The 21,162-nt window shown below is 41.8% G+C and overlaps 2 protein-coding genes across 3 annotated transcripts; one reads left to right on the top strand and one right to left on the bottom strand.

Annotated features, from left to right (window-relative positions):
- Nucleotides 1-2,023: 2,023 nt before the first annotated feature.
- On the bottom strand, nt 2,024-16,804 carry BBS12 (Bardet-Biedl syndrome 12). Of its 2 annotated transcripts, XM_004265105.4 has the most exons (3): nt 16,658-16,804; nt 12,120-12,182; nt 2,024-9,937 (listed from the first exon to the last, which is right to left on the bottom strand). In XM_004265105.4, exon 3 carries the CDS (start codon nt 9,925-9,927, stop codon nt 7,783-7,785), a length of 2,145 nt encoding a protein of 714 aa, XP_004265153.2. In that variant the 5' UTR covers nt 9,928-9,937; nt 12,120-12,182; nt 16,658-16,804; the 3' UTR covers nt 2,024-7,782. The 2 variants fall into 2 exon arrangements, with proteins under 2 accessions (XP_004265153.2, XP_049565501.1); XM_049709544.1 differs by lacking the exon at nt 12,120-12,182.
- Nucleotides 16,805-18,342: 1,538 nt separating this feature from the next.
- Nucleotides 18,343-20,807, top strand: LOC101280538 (centrin-4-like). Its single transcript, XM_033419370.2, is given in 4 exon segments — nt 18,343-18,796; nt 19,192-19,320; nt 19,934-20,071; nt 20,275-20,807. Coding segments are annotated over 4 exon segments (516 nt in total). The 5' UTR covers nt 18,343-18,637; the 3' UTR covers nt 20,365-20,807.
- The last annotated feature ends 355 nt before the right edge of the window (nt 20,808-21,162 follow it).

Here is a 21,162-nt window from a genome sequence, read left to right as displayed (position 1 = left end):
AAAATATAGCCTCTCTCTGTAGTTCTTCTCTGTGTGTCAAAGCTAAGTCTGGTTGGAAAGATTTTCTACCTCCAGCTCTGTGTTTCCAAGAGGTCTATGGACCTTGCCTTCAAGGTTACATTTATCTTCAGAGCTCTTATTCCTCCAAGTTTCCCGGCCACCCATCCTAATACAAAGTGACATTGTTTCACCATTCCCAATGTAGCTCTTCTCTCTCCCTTATTCCAAGTGTTCCTGCCCTGCTTTATTCTACTTGCCTCCAACATTTTTTTCCCCTCAGAGTGTGACTCAGTTCTCCTGGAAGGAAGTATTGAAACCGAGTCCCCCTAAAACCGAGTTCCCTTACTGAGTTTATGATTAATCTCTCTATCCAAAACTTTATTCCCATCCTTGTCCCCTCTGATCTCAATCCTGTGCTAACTGAACTAATCAACCAGAGTCAGATGACTAAGACTGCTGCTGTTGATAACATCATTAATGTACTAAAATTGCTGTTGTTAACATCATTAATGTACCAAAATCGCTATTACAGATGCCATCATTAACGTACAAACTCAGGTTGTTTCTACAGGGTAAGATGAGTTAACAGACCCCCCAAGCCATGGACCACTTGGCCAGAGAATTGTAAACCAGAGACATCCTGACTCCCAAAACTATAATTAAGAAATGTCACAGAAATGTCACAAGATGATAATTAATCCCAACCTCTTTGTTCTTCCCCTCTTAGAACTCCTAACTCAAAGACTAAGTTGGAGTGGATCTGGGGCTTGCCTCCCACTGCCTTGCTTGGTGCCCTGCAATAAATCCTTACTTTGCTGATAATTCTGGCTGCCAGAGTCTGGCTTTCTGTACTGAGGGCACACGAGCCCTTTGCTTGGTTACAGCATGCGCTGAGTATTTCTGATATTCTTCAGAGCTTAGATCACCACAGCACTAGTCAATTCTCCTACATCTGCTATGTAAAAAAATAATAATAGTAATACAGAAACCTCAATTAAATAAGAGCTGGGAGACCAGAACGGGAGCTCTCATGCCCTGGGACAATAGCAGAGCCCAACAGGAAGAAGACAGACTCATCTTCTTTGCTAGCAAGGACTCAGCCAATGAAAAGCCATGGACTCTGTTTTGCTGTAACCCTTCCAACTTCCTTTTCCTCCCTATGAAAGTATTCTCCTGCCCTTGCCACGTGGGGACTTGCATGTGGCTCTCCATGGTTGCAGACACTGAACTGCAATTCTCTGCTGATCCTGAATAAACCCATCTTTGCAGGAGAAATATCTGGTAGTCTGTTTATTTCAGGCAACAACATAGACACATAGAGTTGGGGTTATTTTGTTTGTTGTTGTTTTGCACTCACCCAGAATGTGATGCCCGTGGGTTAGTTCTCAAACCTGCTTACACTTTTTCTTCCATTCATATTTCCTTTCCTTTTGGAAGTACTTGTTAGCAATTTTGGGGACTGTAGCTCACAGTGACCTGTCAGTAACCCCTTCACTCTTGCTGCTTCCCAATTCCTTTCTGCTGATCTTGCATCTGTCCAGCCTCTGGGTGGGCAGGCACACTTGCCTATAATCTGGAATACGTTTCCTACAATTCCATTGCTGGAATTTTTTTAAAGATTATTTTTTGAAGAACTAATTAACCCCTCGTCCAGGAGGCGTTATTTACCTTTGGGAAAATGGGCTATAATGTAGAGGTAAGTTAACTGCAAACCTCTTTGTAGTCTGTAATATTCAAGAGGCAGGTTGGTCTCACAAACATATCAACACTGCACTGGTCTTTTAAGAAATGTCTATACCTGCTTATAGATAGGGTTTCTTGAAAACCCCACTTACTTAGATGAATCAAGATTTTTCAAGGGACTGTCCTCAGTTTGCAAGGACAGAAAAATCCCTTGAGTAATTAAAATTTAAAGGTATTTCGTATAAGAATTAGAAAAACAGCTGATAAACCACATGAGAGTACAAAGCTTTTTTTAAATCTGGGAACAAAACAAACTTACAAAATCTATATTAGAGTGAACTTCTAGTTTCAAAGGAAAGTATTTATTACAAGATCTACTCAGTACTTAATAGTATGAATACATGCAAATACGAACTTCATTAAAAAAATCTATATTAAATGAGCTGAACATCTATGTGAATATTAGTGGCACTCATAATCTTCGTACTATTTTAACAAAAACTACGTGTTAATAGTATACAGAGGGAGAATAAAAGTATCGCTATCTACTCAAGTAAAATAATATCCTTTATTTTTAAAAACAGTTCAATACTCAACATTGTTATTATTCTAACTGTGAACAAAGACAGTATGTATAATTGGAATGATTATCTGTGCAAAGTTCTCACATTATAAGACAAGCACCAAACCAAAAATGATATTCTTTTACCCAAGCATGAACATAATCAAATTACATTCTCTGATACATTTAAAGTTGCTCTGTAAATAAACCAGGCATCCTCTTTTGTTTTGTTGTTACCTTACAGAATAAAAAAAAGCTTCATATCACAATTAATGCTTAGAAATATATACTTTTTTTTTTTTTTTAGCGGTACACAGGCCTCTCACTGCTGTGGCCTCTTCCTGGACCGAGGCACGAACGTGTGTCCCCTGCATTGGCAGATGGACTCTCAACCACTGCGCCACCAGGGAAGCCCAGAAATACAGACTTTGGAGCCAGATAAAACCTTAGTTCAAATTCCAGCTCTACTACCTATTACTTGGACAAGTGTCTTAACCTCATTAAGCTAATTCCCTCAACCGTAAAATGCAGAAAATAGATGTTGCAAAGATTGAGACTACATATGAGTTATGGGCTGAATTGTGTTCCTCCGTCAATTCATACCCTGAGGTCCTAAACCCCAGTACCTCAAAATGTGACTGTATTTGGAGATAGGGTCCTGAAAGAGGTACTTAAGTTAAAATGTGGTCACTAGGGTAGGCCTTAACCCAATATGACTGGTGTCCTTACAAGATGAGGAAATTTGGACAAAGATAGGTACAGAGGGAAGATGTTATGAAGACACGAGGAAAAGACAGCCATCTACAAGTCAAGGAGAGAGGCCACAGAAGAAACCAGCCCTGCCCACACCTTGATCTCAGACTTCTAGCCTCCAGAATTGTGAAAAAATAAATTTCTGTTGTTTAAGCCACCTAGTATGTGGTACTTTGTTGAGATGACCCTAGCAAACTAATGCAATACATAAAGAATTTAGAATGGTGCCTGGAACATGATAGGTAATCAGTAACTTAATTAATACAATTATTTTCTCAGAGCTCTTCTAATATTCATTTCCAAAAACTACACACATAAATTCAGGCCTTATAATGTTCAATTTATGGCTAAGTAGCAAAAGAGGCTTTGTTGGGACAGGCAGTCTGCCATGGGCTCGGAGCATCCCTGCATGTCCTTGCTGGGTATTGAGTTCTCTTTTTCCAGGCCATTTCTCAAGTCTGTGTTTGCAGTGAGCAACCTTGAATGATGATGTAATATCTTTCTCCAGACTAAGAATAGGCTTACTTGTGCTAACTATAAAAGTTGTGAATCGGGGGGCTTCCCTGGTGGTGCAGTGGTTGAGAATCTGCCTGCCAATGCAGGGGACACAGGTTCGAGCCCTGGTCTGGGAGGATCCCACATGCCGCGGAGCAACTAGCCCCGTGAGCCACAACTACAGAGCCTGCGCGTCTGGAGCCTGTGCACCGCAACGAGAGGCCGCGATAGTGAAAGGCACGTGCACCGCGATGAAGAGTGGCCCCTGCTTGCCACAACTAGAGAAAGCCCTCGCACAGAAGACACAACACAGCAAAAATTAAAAAAAAAAAAGTTGTGAATCACCTGAGCTCAGTGTTCCTCTACTGTAACACAAACTACCATGTGTGCAGACATTCATCATGGGCTCCTTATGTCACCCCTGAGGGGCTTGAGAGCGCAGGGGACCAACATAAATTAACATGAAGCTCTGGTTACTTTTATAAAGTCCTTTGTCTCTGACCCAGGAGTCTCGAGTCTTCTGCCAGTGTTGCATGAAATTTTAATAGGCCAACTTGTTAGCTTGTAAACAGAGCAAAATCCCAGACCCTGCATAGTTCTTGCCAGTTTTAACTTGAGAGAACCATGGTTCTCTGGAAAAGATGAGCCCCAGTGGGTGGGGTTAAGAGATATGATTCCATGGGTTCCATAGTGAATGCCTGCACTCAAGTAGTGGGTAAGGGGGAGGGGATCATGGGCTGCCTACTGTCTACCTGTTAATGAACGTTTGGAGACGAAGTAAGAGAGAGTCATACAGCCAAATGGTGTCTTGGTTGTTACCCACTCACGTCGGGTGGGAGAAGGAAGAATGTGAACATGACAACAGGGCAGCGTGCCCCACGGCACAACCTGAGAAGAAACCGGCTGCAGCCACCAAGTCAAGGGGTCCCCAGAGCTGAAAGAAATGCTGTCAGCAAGGAAGAAATACAACTTTTTTATGTGGGATCTTAGTTCCTCGACCAGGGGTCAAACCCGCACCCCTTGCGCTTGGGAGCATGGAGTCTTAACCACTGGACCACCAGTGACTGAAGAAATACAACTTTGAGTAGACCAAAAATACAAGCTTGTTGAGCACAAGTTGGGCAGCTGATCAAAACCAAAAGTAAACACAAAGTGTTCCTTCCTGGCATGGAGCCGTTCTCTCCCTCTACACTTAATACCTCCGGCACCCTCCACCCTGAAGTCGTTTGTTGTACGGAAAAAGCCAAGTGTGTAACGGGGGAACTCTGGGGAAGAAAGTGACTCAAATTTTTATAGCTCTGTTAGATACAGGTGCCCAAGGGACCATGCTACCCAGTCCCTGAGGGACGTGGCTACTGGGCACAGGGTGGCCCAAGGTACCCAGGACTGCAGGACACTGGGGAGATGCAGTGGTCAGTGGAGGACAGAGAGAAAGATCCCTGGAGCCTGGGTGCTCTCCAGATACTAGGAAGGGCACGGGGAGAAGCTGGCACCAACACTGAAATGCAGAGTCAAAAAAACAACCCCCAAAACAAAACCTCCCTGCCTGCCGCCCTCACTCTCTGCTCCTTCCTGAGCTACCCGTCAGGGAGATAACAGCAACTCTTGGCACCCGTTAAAGCCCCTAATGTGAAACTTCTTGGTCCATGTTTCCATAGGGGGAAAAAGTGACTAAAGGTAACTGACAGGATTGGAGCAAATCTTGCAGTAAAGGAAAAAAGTGACCCTGTGGGTGGGTCCCAATGGCCCAATTCAATGTACTATTATCATGAAAATACATAATTGGCATCGAGGTGTTATGTGCTTGAACTTAAATGCTCATGAAGTGCCAGAGGAGATTCTCTCACGCGGGGTATTGCTACAGGTAGAGAAATGAGACAAGCTTCCGGCCAGCTACCACCATGCCCTGACCCATCCTAACCCATCCACAGGGTGGGACTGAGTGTGTGTGCCTCTGTGCTCTGATGCCTCAGATGTTCACTATACAGGTGATATATATAGACGTTCTGGGGTTGACAGGTTAGAAGCCTGTCTCAATGGCCCTGACTGTGGCGTTATCTACCTCTACCAGTAGGAGTGACCGATAAACCTGAACAAAATTCAGAACACTGGTTGCCAAGGAAAGTTCCTTGATACCATTTGGAGAGATTCACAGCACTCATCCCTCCGGGAGTCAAACAAGCAAATGCTTTATCTCCTTGACCACCACAAGCCACCACCACAAAGGAGGCTCAACTCCTTGTTAAGCCTCTTATTTGGTACAGGAGGCAGGACATGATGCCATCAATGGCAGCTCTCAGTTAAGAACACTTACAAACACAGGAACTAGGACAACCTTGTTTCAATCTGACTGATCATATGCTTCTCTTAATGCCTGAGTGGCCTCGGATTTTACCATGCATGGCAACTGAGGCTGAAACTACTAGGTAACACTACCTATGTGACTTAATCAAATTTATATACTGGTGATTCAATTCAGGTTTAACAAGAAATCCTGATATACAGTGACCTGGGCCTATTGCGGTTATGTGCTTGTATGTGGGGAAAATGGGCCACAAAGGTATCTCCGCTAGCGATGGGAGTTGCCTTTTGGCCCATCTATTGCCTCCTGTTATTTTCGGCAATGACACCAAAGACAGGTAAGACAGTCAAAGCTCCCTTGCGTGGTTCATAATGGATAACAAATTGGCCTTAGGCTACATTCTGGCTAATAAGAAGGCCTACTGGCCCTCCCTTGGAACTTACATTTGACTACATTCAAGGCCCTTGGGAACATGAGTGAGGTCAGTACTGCAGCCTGGCTTCACCCTGCTGCTCGGGGTCTGTTTTAGTAGCCTTGATTTAGTTGGTATGTGAGACCAACTGAATAGATTTGGTACTGACTAAGCAACCTGTTTGCCAGATTAATCAGAGTAGCCGATAGAGTGGCATACTCACATGAAAATTCAAGTCTGGCCAAGAACGTATCAGGTTGAAGAGTGAATTTCTGGAGCAGGCTACCCACCATGGCTCTGAGTGACACTGCAGACTTTCTCAGGACGCCAGGCCTATCTTTACCCAGTCCACGTCTCAGGCTTGTGTTTACACTGAGCAGCCTTGAGGCATGAGGTAACAACTGCCCTTGGACAAAGAACGGGATTGTTTTTGCTTACTGTAAAAGCAGTGGCTACCCCAAGTGTTCCTCTTCCGTAACACAACACACTGCGTGTGCAGGCTGCCATCAGTGGCCCTCCGTGTTGCTTTCGTGGGACGTAGAGAACTGGGGAACTGATGCAAAGCAACCTGAAGCTCTGGCTACTGCTTTTCCTGTGAATAATAAAAGCCCTTTGCCTCTGATCCAAGCATCTTGTGTATTCTGTAGCATCCCATGAAACAGCAACAGGCTAACCTGTTAAATTATAAGTAGGGTGAATGGCAATCCCACTACTTGGCATATACCCTGAGAAAACCATAATTCCAAAAGAGTCATGAACCACAATGTTCACTGCAGCTCTATTTCCTGTAGCCAGGACATGGAAGCAACCTAAGTGTCCATCGATGGATGAATGGATAAAGAAGATGTGGCACATATATACAATGGAATATTACTCAGCCATACAAAGAAACAAAATTGAGTTATTTGTAGTGAGGTGGATGGACCTAGAGTCTGTCATACAGAGTGAAGTAAGTCAGAAAAACAAATACAGTATGCTATCACATATATATGGAATCTAGAAAAAAAAAAAAGGTTGTAACGAACCTAGGGGCAGGACAGGAATAAAGACACAAAGGTAGAGAATGGACTTGAGGACATGGGGAGGGGGAAGGGTAAGCTGGGACAAAGTGAGAGAGTAGCATTGACATATACACTACCAAATGTAAAATAGATAGCTAGTGGGAAACAGCCACATAGCACAGGGAGATCAGCTCGGTGCTTTGTGAACACTTAAAGGGGTGGGATAAAGAGGGTGGGAGGGAGATGCAAGTGGGAGGGGATATGGGGATATATGTATACGTATAACTGATTCACTTTCTTATACAGCAGAAACTAGCACAACAATGCAAAGCAATTATACTCCAATAAAATGTTAAAAAAAGAGACATGTCCAGCTACAGAATAAAAATATAGAAACAGAGAACAAAATTGTAAGTAGGGTGAAATCTCCGACTCTGTACAGTTATTGACACACATCAATTATTTTCTCTTGGTAAAAGCTGGCATTTTAGAAACTGTAACTTGGCTACTAGAAAATTTATTATTAGCACGACATATTACCAAAGATTATTTTCCAAAGACTTAGCCAATAACACTACAAAAATAAAAAGCCCTCTGATTCCTGCGAATTTATCTGCGTTTGTTCAAGTCCAGTGATAATTTCACTGTCTGTCTGAAGAACTAACAGTACTAAATCCAAAGCTCGGCGCCATGCCTCAATCTTTGGTGTAACAATGTCATAAACTCTTGGAATCTGTTCCAGTTTATCTGAAATGTCTGAATTTAAAATCCCACTATTTAGTTTACTATATTCATTCAAGACGTAAGAGGAAGGAGAGCCAGCGTCTGTAGCATTTTGTAGATGATGTTGAATGAATGTGCCGGCTTCAAATTCTGATGAGTAACTGGCAGTGTTATACAGGAGAGTTGAAAGGTATCTGCGCCATCCATTTGACAGGAGTTTAAGCACAGTCGGTCTGTACTGTGTCACAGATGAGGCCAGCCAAGAGGAAGTATTATGAAGCCATCCTGAACAGCCTTGGTTTCCTTTATTCACAGACTGCTCCGCAAGAATCTGAAGATGGCTAAGACACAAAAATTCAACTGCGCCACCCCCAAGGAAGACCTTTTGCTCTTTTAGAGCATGATACAGACGATAGGCACACGTCCAGAAGGTATCTTCTTTGGTTTGCACCTGGGCAGTGACTGGACTAGTCAGCACTACTGTAACCAAATTAATTCCTTCTGTTTTTAACATGATTGCCATTCTGTTGATCTCATCTGCAGCATCAAAGGGAATGCTTCTCCAGATGGTCACACAGACCCCACTGCCCACGCAGTTTTCGTTCACTTGTGTAATGTAGGTCACCTGCACTGCTCCTGAAGCCTCTGCAAAAGCCTGCATTACATTGCCATTCACTGATCCAATTACCAACCTCTTGCTGTCTGTGCATTTTTCAATTAAGCGTTCAGACACATTTCCTTGTGCCAGGACAAGGTTCACATTGAACTTGATTAATACCTGTAACACATGGTCTGTCCACAGTTCTTCTGAGCCATCTTGTTGAACCTTCAAGCTTTCTGATACTGTTTTAATACTTGCAGACTTATTAAATCCCAGGTGGCGATAAGTCTCTGTGAGATCACCTTCAACGAGAACAACGCGAACAGGCTGATTCTGCAATTCCTTGATCAGAGCAGTACTAGATATTGATACAACAGTGATATATCCTGGACAGACACAAGAAAAAGTTTCAGGGAAGCCCGGTAAGCAGCAAGTGAAGATCCTTGAAATGTCAAAAAGAAATGGCACTGTACAGCTGCCTTGTTGCATACCTGCGTTCTGATATTGTAGCCGTACTGCTTCGTCTACTAACTTCATGCTGCTGTGACCTCCGTGACTCAAACCCACCTCCAACTCCACCAAATCATCACATCTGTAAGTCTTGGGAGTAGCTGCACTAAGTTGTTCTAGAACTCCGTCTGGTTTGCTTATCCATTGATTATTACCTGTCCTACTAAAATGTCTACTGTGGGTTAGTACTGACTTTCTACAGCGGGTGTCTGCAAGCAGACTGTTTTTCAGAGTTTGAGGAGTTTGTGATGTGTTTTCATCTGCTTCAACCTTATCCTGAGACCTAAAGAGTTGAGGTGATTTAACAGGTCTCCCAGAAAGACTGTAAATGGCCAATGACTGAGAGGCAACATCTTTGAGATCACACTCTTTCTGTATCAAACCAGTACCTGAAGGGATTTGGAGAAAAGGGTATACGCCGACACTAAATGTTTCAGGTCCAGAAAATGTCTTTGTGTTAACCATACGGTCAAATACATTGTGGATAGGTACTTGAAGGGAAACTACCTCTTCAATGCATGAATTCAAGCCTTCTGACATTACAGACACTATTAATGAAATGGGGACACCCAAATGAAGACATTCTTCAGCAGCACTGCTCCATGCACCAACAAGAAACAAAAGAGTACTGGTTCCAGTTCTGTATGTGTTATTTTGTGCTTGAACTGCTTCTCTGAGAAGTTGTCCCACTGCACTGGTTAAATCCAAACTTTCAAGAAGCCTTACTGTTGAACTGATTAACACACTTTCATGACATTCTTCATCTATAATAAATTTGGATGATTTTACTGGGCCTAGGAAAGTTCTTCCTGTTTCTGCAAATGATGAAAGCTGTTGAAGTCCCACGTGCCTTCTTTTGTTTATGACCCTGCAAGCCATCACCATGAATCATCATCTGCAAATAAAATTAAAACTTGGAACTTTATTCAGTGCAATTCATGGTAATAAAAGAAAAGTAAGATACAGTCCCTGCCTTCGAGGAGTTTCTGATATATGTAGTTTCCATTAAATATGGTCAGTGCAATGAAACAGCATTAAAATTTGAAAAAATAATTAGCAAGTTGAAGGAGGTAGCAGTAAATGCACATATATGTGACAAAAACACAGTGTACTTGGGTAATACAAGTAACTTAGTTTCACGGGATGTAAAGCAAGTAGTGGGGAATAGTAGGACATGAAGCGTTAGAAGAGGAAAGGGGCTGGATCATGAAGGGCAGTATGCGCCACGTCAAACCTGACCCTACTTATAATGGGAAACATGGAAGTGCTTTAAGGGGGGGAGATGAAGAAACAGCTTGATGTAGTATCTGAAAGCATGTACTCTGAATCTAGAAGTCTGGGTTTGAACTTGTCTCTACTGCTTACTAACTGTGTAGCCTTCAGCAAGTTTCTTAACTTCTTTACCCTGTTTTCACATCTGAAAAATGAGGATAATAACAGAATCTACTTCATAGGGTTATTACCAGGAGTAAATGAGTACAGTGCTTAGAACAGTGTCTGGCACATAGTGCTTTATGAGTACTTGCAATAACAATAATAAATTTATAATATAAAACTGAATAATATTAAAAATAAAATTAAGTAATATTAAAATTATTATTATTATTAGTGTTTTGGATATATTACCACTCTGATAACAGTGTAGAGAACTGATTGGATGAGTGCCAGACAGAAGGCAGAGAGGCCATGGTTATCTAGATGAGAAACGTGGAAGAGGGATGGAGGTAAAGGATGGATTTAGCTATTGATTAGAATATAAAGGAAGGAAAAGTACTGTTTAAAAGGAACTTCGAGGGCTTCCCTGGTGGCACAGTGGTTAAGAATCCGCCTGCCAACGCAGGGGACACGGGTTCGAGCCCTGGTCCAGGAAGATCCCACATGTCACGGAGCAACTAAGCCTGTGCACCACAAATACTGAAGCCCACACGCCTACAGCCCGTGCTCCACAACAAGAGATGCCACCGCAATGCGAAGCCCGCTCACTGCAATGAGAGAAAGCCCGCATGCAGCAATGAAGATGCAACGCAGCCAAAAATAAATAAGTAAATAAATAAATTAAAATTTAAAAAAAGGAAGTTCGAGAGCATTAGACTTTTTCCAGGTAGTATTTCAGAATTCATATCTAAAACTAATAGGAGGAAGTTATAAGAGAAAAACTTCAGCCCAATAGAAAGAACTTTTTAACAAAGTACTCTCTAATTGAAAAGCTGTCTGTAATAAAATAACCTGTCTTGTGAGGTATGGGCTCTTAAAGCACTACAGCTAAAAGTGTAGATAACATACACTTCTTTTCCAACTCTAAGACTTTATAATTCTTCAAGTACATATATATACATATTTTAATATTTTTAAAATATATATATATTTATTTGGCTGCGTTAGGTCTTAGTTGCGGCACGCGGGATCTTCATTGCAGCAGGCGGGATCTAGTTCCCTGACCAGGGATTGAACCCGGGCCCCCTGCATTGGGAGCGTGGAGTCTTAGCCACTGGACACCAGGGAAGTCCCGCAAGCATATTTTTTACCACAACCTTTTAAATCCAAAATATCAAAAAGCAAACAACTCTCGGAGTTTTTGCTTTTCTTCTAATGCTGGCCACAGCACTGGTAAATTTGTTCCTATAATGCCTAGAGTCATCCTTGATTCTGAAGAGCTCCACAGTTCCAGGTACACCTTAGGATCAGCAGGAAGCCACAGCACCTGTTGCTCAAGAGTAGCTTCCTAGAGGCTTTCAAGGACTAAGGAGAAAAGCCAGTACAGCCTAAGAAAACATATAACAAATTGTTTGAACTCAGCTTCAAAACCTCTTTTGTGAAACTTTCAGTTCTGTAAAATAAAAATAAAACTCTTGATATACTCAGGTATATCCCTGAACAGCATCAAATTATACTCTAGACTCCAACAATGCTGAGACCCATCCTGTCTTACAGCTCTCTTATCTTACCATATTTTTGCTGTCCTCCACCCCATATTATCAATTCTCTACTTACCCAGTTTAAGTTCCCATTTGCGGATTATAATCACTCTCTTGTACATAGACTCTCAAAGTCCTTGTTTCTCTTTTGGTTCATCTTACCTTGCAAAGCCACTAATCTTGATGAAATCCAACTCTGTCTACTCCATGTTTACCCTGGGGCAGCTGAAAATAAACAGAAAAACACACACAACCGCACTGACTGGTGTCATTTTAAGTTCATGACTCCACACTGCAAGTGGCCCTTAATACTGCCTGGCAATCTATTTTGTTAGTCCTTTTGTCTTTTTTTTAATGGTTATTGGGTTCTATTTTTAAAAGTTTCATCTACCCCTGAATACAAAGGACATTCCATATTTCTTCTAAAAGCTTTATGGTTTTAGTCTTTTTTAAAAATCGAGGTAAAGTTCATATAACATAACCATTTTAGAGTATACAATTCAGTGGCACTTCGAACATTCACAGTGTTGTACAACCACTACCTTTATCTAGTTCCAAAATATTTCCATCACCCCGAAAGAAAACTCTGTAGCCATTAAGCAGTCCCTCCCTGTATGTCTCCCCCCCAGCCCCTGGCAACCACCAAGCTGCTTCCTTGTCTCTGTGGATTTACCTATTCTGGATATTTCATAGACTCATGTAATATGGGACCCTTTGTGTCTGGTTTCTTTCACTTAGCATAATGTTTTTTAAAAAATTTTTATTGGAGTATAGCTGCTTTACAATGTTGTGTTAGTTTCTGCTGTACAGCAAAGTGAATCAGCTATATGTGTACATAAATCCCCTTTTTTGGATTGCCTTCCCATTTAGGTCACCACAGAGCACTCACTGAGTAGAGTTCCCTGTGCTGTACAGTAGGTTCTCATTAGTTGTCTATTTTATACATAGTATCAATAGTGTATATATGTCAATCCCAATCTCCCAATTCATCCCAACCCCCTCAGTTAGCATAATGTTTTTGAGGTTCATCCACATTGTAGTATGTGTATTTCATTCCTTTTTATGTATGTATGTAGGTAGCTATCATTTTGTTTATGGACATTTGGATTGCTTCTACTTTTGTTATTTTTAATTAATTAATTAATTATTTTATGGCTGTGTTGGGTCTTTGTTGCTGTGCGTGGGCTTTCTCTAGTTGCAGAGATTGGGAGCTACTCTTTTTTTTTTTTTTTTTTGCGGTACACGGGCCTCTCACTGTTGTGGCCTCTCCCCTTGCGGAGCACAGGCTCCGGACACGCAGGCTCAGCAGCCATGGCTCACGGGCCCAGCCGCTCCACGGCATGTGGGATCTTCCCCGACCAGGGCACGAACCCGTGTCCCCTGCATCGTCAGGCAGACTCGCAACCACTGCGCCACCAGGGAAGCCCTAACAGCTTTATATAATTATGCAAATCTCCCCCTTTCAACGAGGCCTATCCTGAGCATCCTATTTAACACTGCAAACTCCTCTTTTCCCTTTACATTCTGGATTCCTTTTATTCGCTCTAATTTCTCTTTTCCCACAACATTATCACCTTATAAAATAGTACATACTCTACTTACTTATTTACTATTTATTGACTATGTCCCTCTGTTGGAATATAATTCCCAGAAGGGCAGTTTTAGTCACTGACGTATCCCATATACTGATAACACTGTCTGACACAATGCAAGTACTCAATAAATATTTGACAATGTGGTTTTCACCACATTATCTTACATTTAAGTACAGAACTGAAATAAGACTAAACAGATGCCATTGTCAGTATTCCTCCACCATAAATTTAAGGTTCTACCACCTCTGGAGTCGACATGACTGCTATTTGGCACTGCCGTGGTTGAGGCCCTTTAATTGCTTCCAAAACGGTTCCTCCTTCACATGGTTGTCAGAATTATCTTTGAAAAGCACAAACCTAATCGGATCACTCCTCTGCCTAAAACAACTATTCATCTTAGAAAATAAAGTCTTTACCTCGGTAAAGGTGTCTCATAATCTGACTTCAATCTAATTTATAAGGCTCATCTTCCACCTTTCCTTATAAACCCAATGATCTAGTCACATTACAACACACATTTACTTTCATTTCCGCACATACTATACTCTGATTTGAATATCCTACACTTTCTTCACCTTGGCAAATGCTATATATCTTTCATGACCCAAGGCAAATGCCACATTTTTGATACAGCCTCCTCCAATGCCTCAAGGAGAAGTAGTACCTCCTTCCTGGGCTGCCAAAGTACTGTCTACACACATCTACTAAAGCACTTAGCACCCTGAATTAAAAATACTGTTTTTATGTCTGTGCCTATCTCCCCCACTACTCTGTGGGTTCCTTGCTTTCATTCATCTTTTTTTTTTTTTTTTTTTTTTTAATTTATTTGTTTATTTTTGGCTGTGTTGGGTCTTCGCTTCTGTGCAAGGGCTTTCTCCAGTTGCGGCGAGTGGGGGCCACTCTTCATCGCGGTGCGCAGGCCTCTCACTGTCACGGCCTCTCCCGTTGTGGATCACAGGCTCCAGACGCACAGGCTCAGTAGTTGTGGCTCACGGGCTTAGTTGCTCCGCGGCATGTGGGATCTTCCCAGACCAGGGCTCGAACCCGTGTCCCCTGCATTGGCAGGCAGATTCTTAACCACTGCGCCACCGGGGAAGCCCTCATTCATCTTTATACTCTACACTCAGTTCCTTTCAAACTCACCCAATACATGGCATAGTACATGATTATGTAGAAAGCATTAAATAAATTTAGTAGATTTAAGAGTGATAGTAGGTTTAACATTTTTCCAGATGAATATTATTAATGTTCTATAGTAAAATTAGATTAGTAACAACTATTTTTCAAGACTGAGTACTTCCTACGTAAGACCTAGAAACTGCAGTCTGAGCCTATAATTGAAAAATCATTTTCACTAGAAGTTAATGTCCCAAATATAAAAGCCTAAATCACAGAATGATGTAAAAGCAGGTGAACACACTACGCAGCCTTTTAGTTGCCATAAGATCAAACTTGATCCAGGAGAGCCTAAAAATTAGAATTGTTTCTACAAATTTGGTCATTATTCATTTCTGGTCTCAGAAATCCCTTTAATATTAGTAGTAAAGAAGAAGTATATGTCCTTGAAACTAATCAAGAGCAACTTTCTCAGTGAGATTAATGGCCTGAAAAATCAATATACTATAATTAAGTGACTGAATATTTTACCTAATTCACGAACTATCTTGAATTTGCATCATTTAAATTTCCACTGGGGTAATTTTACACAGAAAAATCACTTCTAATATTAGAATAACTTTACCTATTTTCCAGAATCCTAATGAGGTTTTGTTTTTGGGATTTTTTTTTTTAGATCAATTATTACAATGCTTGGGTGTCTGCCTGGTATATAATGTGAGCAAGAAAGGATGATGGTTTTGTAAAATGTGCCATGTTTCAACTAACTGAAGTAGGAAAAGTGACTTGGGAGACTACTTCAAGAATGTACTTTGCACATTTTTCTTTCCTTACCTTCAAGGAGATAAGTGGGATAAAGGGAAAAACCTAGGCAAAACTTAATATTCTTCCTGAATCCACTGTTGGAGAATCCTGTATGATTTTTAGGAAAAAGTACTTACTCTAGAGAAGGCACTGCAGGAGGCATAAAAAAGAGCCCTGATGTGTAAGCGATTAAGCGTTAGAAGTTTTAAGAGACTATCACCTCTTCATTCCCACCACCTCAGTCCTTCCCCTTCACCCTTTAGCTGGTCCCAGACAAGATTCAGAACTGGGCGGAACCAGCAAGTCTGGCCCTTTGGCCAAGAATTTGCTTTGATTTACAGCACTTATATGGCATCTGAATCTCGACAGTTACTGAGTCAAGTGGATTTTCAGGCTACCTATGTCGGACTCAATGCGGATCTATGCTGGATGTATTTGGAAAACCGGCCAAATCTTGGGATTCAACCAACTGAACGGCTGTGGGTGAGAATGTCGGGGGCGTGGAAAAGTCTGATGGTGATTATGGGTGGGTCCAAAGTCCAACCCCGCAAATAAACGCTACAACACTGGTAAAAACTCTTTCCTATGCAGGGAGTCTTCATGTGCATCCTAAGACCCACACTGCCCCCGTGCCCACACCACACCCCTCCTGTAAAGAAATGCTGCCTAGGGCTTCGCTGGTGGCGCAGTGGTTGAGAATCCCTCTGCCGACGCAGGGGACACGGGTTCGTGCCCCGGTCCGGGAAGATACCACATGCCGCGGGGCGGCTGGGCCCGTGAGCCATGGCCGCTGAGCCTGCGCGTCGGGAGCCTGTGCTCCGCAACGGGAGAGGCCACAACAGTGAGAGGCCCGCGTACCGCAAAAAAAAAAAAAAAAAGAAAAAAAAGAAAAAGAAATTCTGCCTACCAGGCCAGAATCGCTGTGAACCAAGGAGGAGGGAAGTCGCTAAAGGTCAAGCCCCAGGCACTGTGGAGGCTGAAGGATGCCTAGCGGCGCAAGGTAAGGACAGTCCCCTCCGCCTCTGGTAATCCGGCCGGTAAACCGAAGCTGGACCAATTCAGCAGACCCACCAGGCTCTAGAGTCTCATCCCTTCTCCCGGCCCCAAGAGGTTAGAAAAGCAAACAATATCCCCCCACATCTCCGTCAAAGACTTAGCTGTTGGTAGAAGCACCTCGCTACGAACCTCGCTCTTTTCTCCATCCCTACGGGAGGCTCCAGTTCCCCGAAGTTCTGCCTGACACTGTGACGCCAAAACGCCCAAACGCCCGGGGGAAGAACCTTCCTTTCCGGTTCGCATTTCGCGCAAGTGCGCCGCGGGCCCAGCTGGGCTAACGGATAGTCCTGGTTGCTAAGAAACCTTATGGAGAGTTCTGCTTAATGGTAGCCTGGGAAAGGCATAGCGTTACGCTATTGGTAGAGAATAGAGTGGGGGATGGCCTCAAGGACCTTCTTTTGTGACCATTGGGTGGCATGACTGTCAATCAGTGGGGCAAGCCTGTGTGGGCGGGGCCGCAGAGAGGTCGGCGAGAGCGGCCTTAGCAACGGCTAGCAGGCTGTGAAGACTACAGTCGGGCTGTGCGGCGGGAGGGTGAAGCCCGGAGGTCCCGGTTGAGGGCGCCGGTCGGGGACATGGTGAGTGCGAAGCTGCAACCACTTACTGGGGCTGGGCTGGGGCTGACGTTTCTCCCCGGAACAAGGAAGGAATTTACGAAATGTATTATTCGCCTCCTTTCATGATCCTCGACTGTCATTAAGTAACCCCTCCCTTCGTCGCCGAATAGAAGCGCACTGTCCATAACTCTAGAGACAGAAGAGCCGTTCTCCAGTTCATTTTTTCCCCTCCTCAACCCCAGTAACCGCTACTACCAACGGTGTTGGAGACAGAAACCGCTCTCTAGCCAGAAATGAGTTGAATACAGAGAATAAGATGCTTTAAAACCGTTGGAGGGCTTGGGCCTCTAGGAAAGACATCCAGAACTCTGAAAAAACTGGCCGGGGGAGCTACGAACTCTGCCACTGGAACTGTTGAAGATGAGTGTATCTGCAGTCCAGGGATCAAGAATCTGATGCTGCCACAACCAGTCTTAAGATATGTGAAGCTGGCGTCTAGATACACGGGTCGTGGAGTCTCTGCCACCACTGCTTCTTAACCCAGAGCTGGAGACAAGATACTAAATGAGGCTGCAGAAGAATCCCAGGAGTAACTCTGGGACCTTGCTTGCCAGCAGAAAATGGCAAGTAGCAGGAAGATGACCTCCATCTTCCCCAGATACGGATAATTGGTCCAACATTTATTCTTCTCCAGGTCCCTGGAGTAATTTTTCACCTGGAAAATGTATTTTTTCATTTCTCAGCCTCTGCAACATAGAAAAGTATGTGAGAAGGTGGGAAAGGAAATGATGTTCCAATCAACCATGTCTCACAAAATAAATTTTATTATGAGACATACAGGCAGAGATGAGAGTAAATATGCCTTAAACACTGCTGTTCAGATATACCAAGTAAGGAACTTCCCTGGTGGCGCAGTGGTTAAGAATCTGCCTGCCAATGCAGGGGACACACGTTCGAGCCCTGCTCGGGGAAGACCCCACATGCCGCGGAGCAACTAAGCCCGTGTGCCACAACTACTGAGCCTGCGCTCTAGAGCCCGCGAGCCACAACTACTGAGCCCACGTGCCACAACTACTGAAGCCCCCGTGCCTAGAGCCCGTGCTCCACAGCAAGAGAAGCCACTGCAATGAGAAGCCCACGCACCTCAACCAAGAGTAGCCCCCGCTCACTACGACTAGAGAAAGCCCGCGCGCAGCAACAAAGATCCAGTGCAACCACAAATAAAATTAAATTAAAAAAAGATATACCAAGTAAGGCCAACTGTTTTCTGACATAACATCTACTATTCTAGCATGTCTTCTTTGCCTCTTTTCCGTATCAAAAGTCACTAATTTGATGGAAAAACCTAAGATGTAAAAAAGAACCAGGCTTTCCAGCAAGATATGAATAACTAAAATCACAAATGTTAGCAAAGGGAAAGGGGGAAATTCTTGAAGTTCATTATATGATAGGGACTAGGATACTTGAATATGTTTATTATATTTAATTAGTTCATCATTAACTCTTCTGCTTCTGGTACTTTTTCCAGTTACACAGTTTATCTTTTACCCACATGTGTATTTATTACAGGCATCCAACTGCCGCACAAGTTCAGGCCAATGGAAGAAAAGAGCAGCAGAAATTGAATGAAACCCAAAAGCAAGAAATTAAAGAGGGCTTTGATTTATTCGATGTTGTTGGGTCTGGAACCAGAGATGTGAACGGACTGAAGGTTCTGAAATTACTTATAATTCCAAAACATTTGAAAAACTATCATTGCTTTGTTGCAATCTTTAAATCTTTCTTTAACAGTAGCCTTCTGAAAGCTTGATATAAAATCTCTTCAGTGCAGACACCTACCCCTGCAGTGTACATGCCTGGCCTGCATTAACAAAACAGTATCTCGTTAAGCATTTTATTCTTGTTTTATGAATGAGTAGGCCAAAGCCCATCGTGTCACAGTGACATCCTATGGCACGGTAGGATTGGAACCTAAACCTGCTGACCTGACTTTCTAGGTTTAAGCCTAGTCCATAGTGAAAAAGAGAGAACCTAGTAATTAATAGGTAGTTTAAGAGCTAGGAATGAGATTGTGGCCTATTATAATTTATTTGCTTTCTATTTCAGATTGCAATGTGGGCCTTAGGATTTGAACCAAAGAAAGAAGAAATTTAAAAAATGGTAGCTGAAATTGACAAAGAAGGAATCGGCACCATTAGTTTTGAAGATTTTTTGGCCATAATGAATGTAAAAATGGTATAGTAGTGATTTTGTTTTTCAATGAAATACAAGTAGTAGCCTTCTACAATTTTTGGCTGAAGCAATCAGAGGAAGAATTGGAACTAGGTCTTTAAAGATGGGTAGGATTTAGACAGACAGGAATAACAAGATTAAAGATGTTTTCAGGGTAGTAGTGAAGACTGTCCAGTGTGGAGAAGAGGTTTTTTGTTAGGAAATAATAAGGATATATGGCTGGATAGAGAGAACGGGGCCAGCATTTTTAAGCCTTGAAATCAGCAAACAATTTATTGAGTGCCTATTTTTGTCAGGCAGTATCCTAGGGAGCATTGAATGAGACAACCTCCCTGTTCTCTTGGAGCTTATATTTTTGAAATGGATCTCAGTTAGTGAGGTTAATACAAGATAGATTCTCTTTATCACCCTGTGGCTCTTCCACTTAAATAAACCCTGAGTTTCAATACCTTGAGGGCAGATGTGAATGCATTGGAATAATTGTTAAAAGTCAGAGCAGTAAATAGAGCTCAGCTACCTGCTGTGTTGCTGTTCTAGACCTCAAAGACCTATACATCCAGACTAATCAAATAAATAAATGAAAGACTAATGACATTTAGTTGTTTCTGTTTTTAAGAGTGAAAAAGATGAAAAAGAAGAAATATTGAAGGCTTTCAAATTGTTTGATGATGATAATACAGGAAGTATATCACTAAACAATATCAAGGGGGTTGCTAAGGAACTAGGGGAAAATTTGACAGATGATGAACTTCAGGTAAATTTTACTTATTTGCATAATTATAATTTCACATATAACTTATATACAATTATAATTTATTATAATTTATAGTTATATTCTTTAGTTGTATTAATACATTTAAAATAAAGTTTGGTTTTGAGTATGTATTTGAATGTTCATTTATATCATTATTCCTTTTTAATAGATTTCACATATCCTATTTACATTTCATTTTACAGGAAGTGCTTGATGAAGCTGATCATGATGGGGATGGAGAAATAAATGAGGAAGAATTTTTGAGAATGATGCAAAAGACCACTTTTTATTAATACTGTTTTTTGTTCCTTCTGGCAAGTTGTTAACAAGTTTGTATTTAAGTTCCATAATATCTGTATGTATTCATTTTCAGTGTTTAGTTTATGTACACAAACTGGCCTTTTGTTATCTAGTCCATGTGAGAAGTTACATGTTTCTACCAATATGTTGTTAAATCTGTAGCATCAAGAAACAAAGGAAATGTAGTGACTTCCTTGAACCATGAATCTGAGAACAGTATTAATTCCAAGTGCTATTTTTAGAGCCCCAGGGTCCAAAGACTTAGATTTTTTTTTTTAATTTAAGGAAATCAGCCCCACATCAAATGAATTTGACAAGCAAGCCATTACTTTCCCTGTTACTTTCCTTTTGTGCAACGCTAAAAATGATGAACATTTGCTTTTTTACCAATTATTCAGATACATAAAGCCTTAAATAAAACTATCTGGCAACTTCATTATTTGCTAATTTTCTTCTTATAAAGAAATTCAAAGCAGCACTTATATCACCCAGATTTCCCCATACGTTTGACCCTATAAGTTAGCATTTATTTAATACCTATGTCCTAGGACAGGTGCTAGGGGTTTTACATATATTATCTCAGTTACTATTTAGAAGCAGTAGTATTAGCTCCATCTTACTACATATGAGAAAACTAAAGTTCAGAGAATTTAAATTTTAAAATTGCTAATTTGCCCATAGATGATAAAATATGGATCCTAAATCTTATAACCTCACTCTTCATTATGTTGCTTCCCTGTGGATAAAAACTCTCAGGATAATTGTGTGTATTTTCTAACTCATATAATTCT

Source organism: Orcinus orca, chromosome 4 (assembly GCF_937001465.1).
Source record: "Orcinus orca chromosome 4, mOrcOrc1.1, whole genome shotgun sequence".
Taxonomy (NCBI): domain Eukaryota; kingdom Metazoa; phylum Chordata; class Mammalia; order Artiodactyla; family Delphinidae; genus Orcinus; species Orcinus orca.
Note: the sequence above shows the minus strand (reverse complement) of the source record. Positions and strands in the feature narration are given on the sequence as shown.

Excerpts from the sequence above, each read along its gene's own strand:
- BBS12 (XM_004265105.4), bottom strand. The coding sequence starts at position 9,927 with ATGGTGATGGCTTGCAGGGTCATAAACAAAAGAAGGCACGTGGGACTT.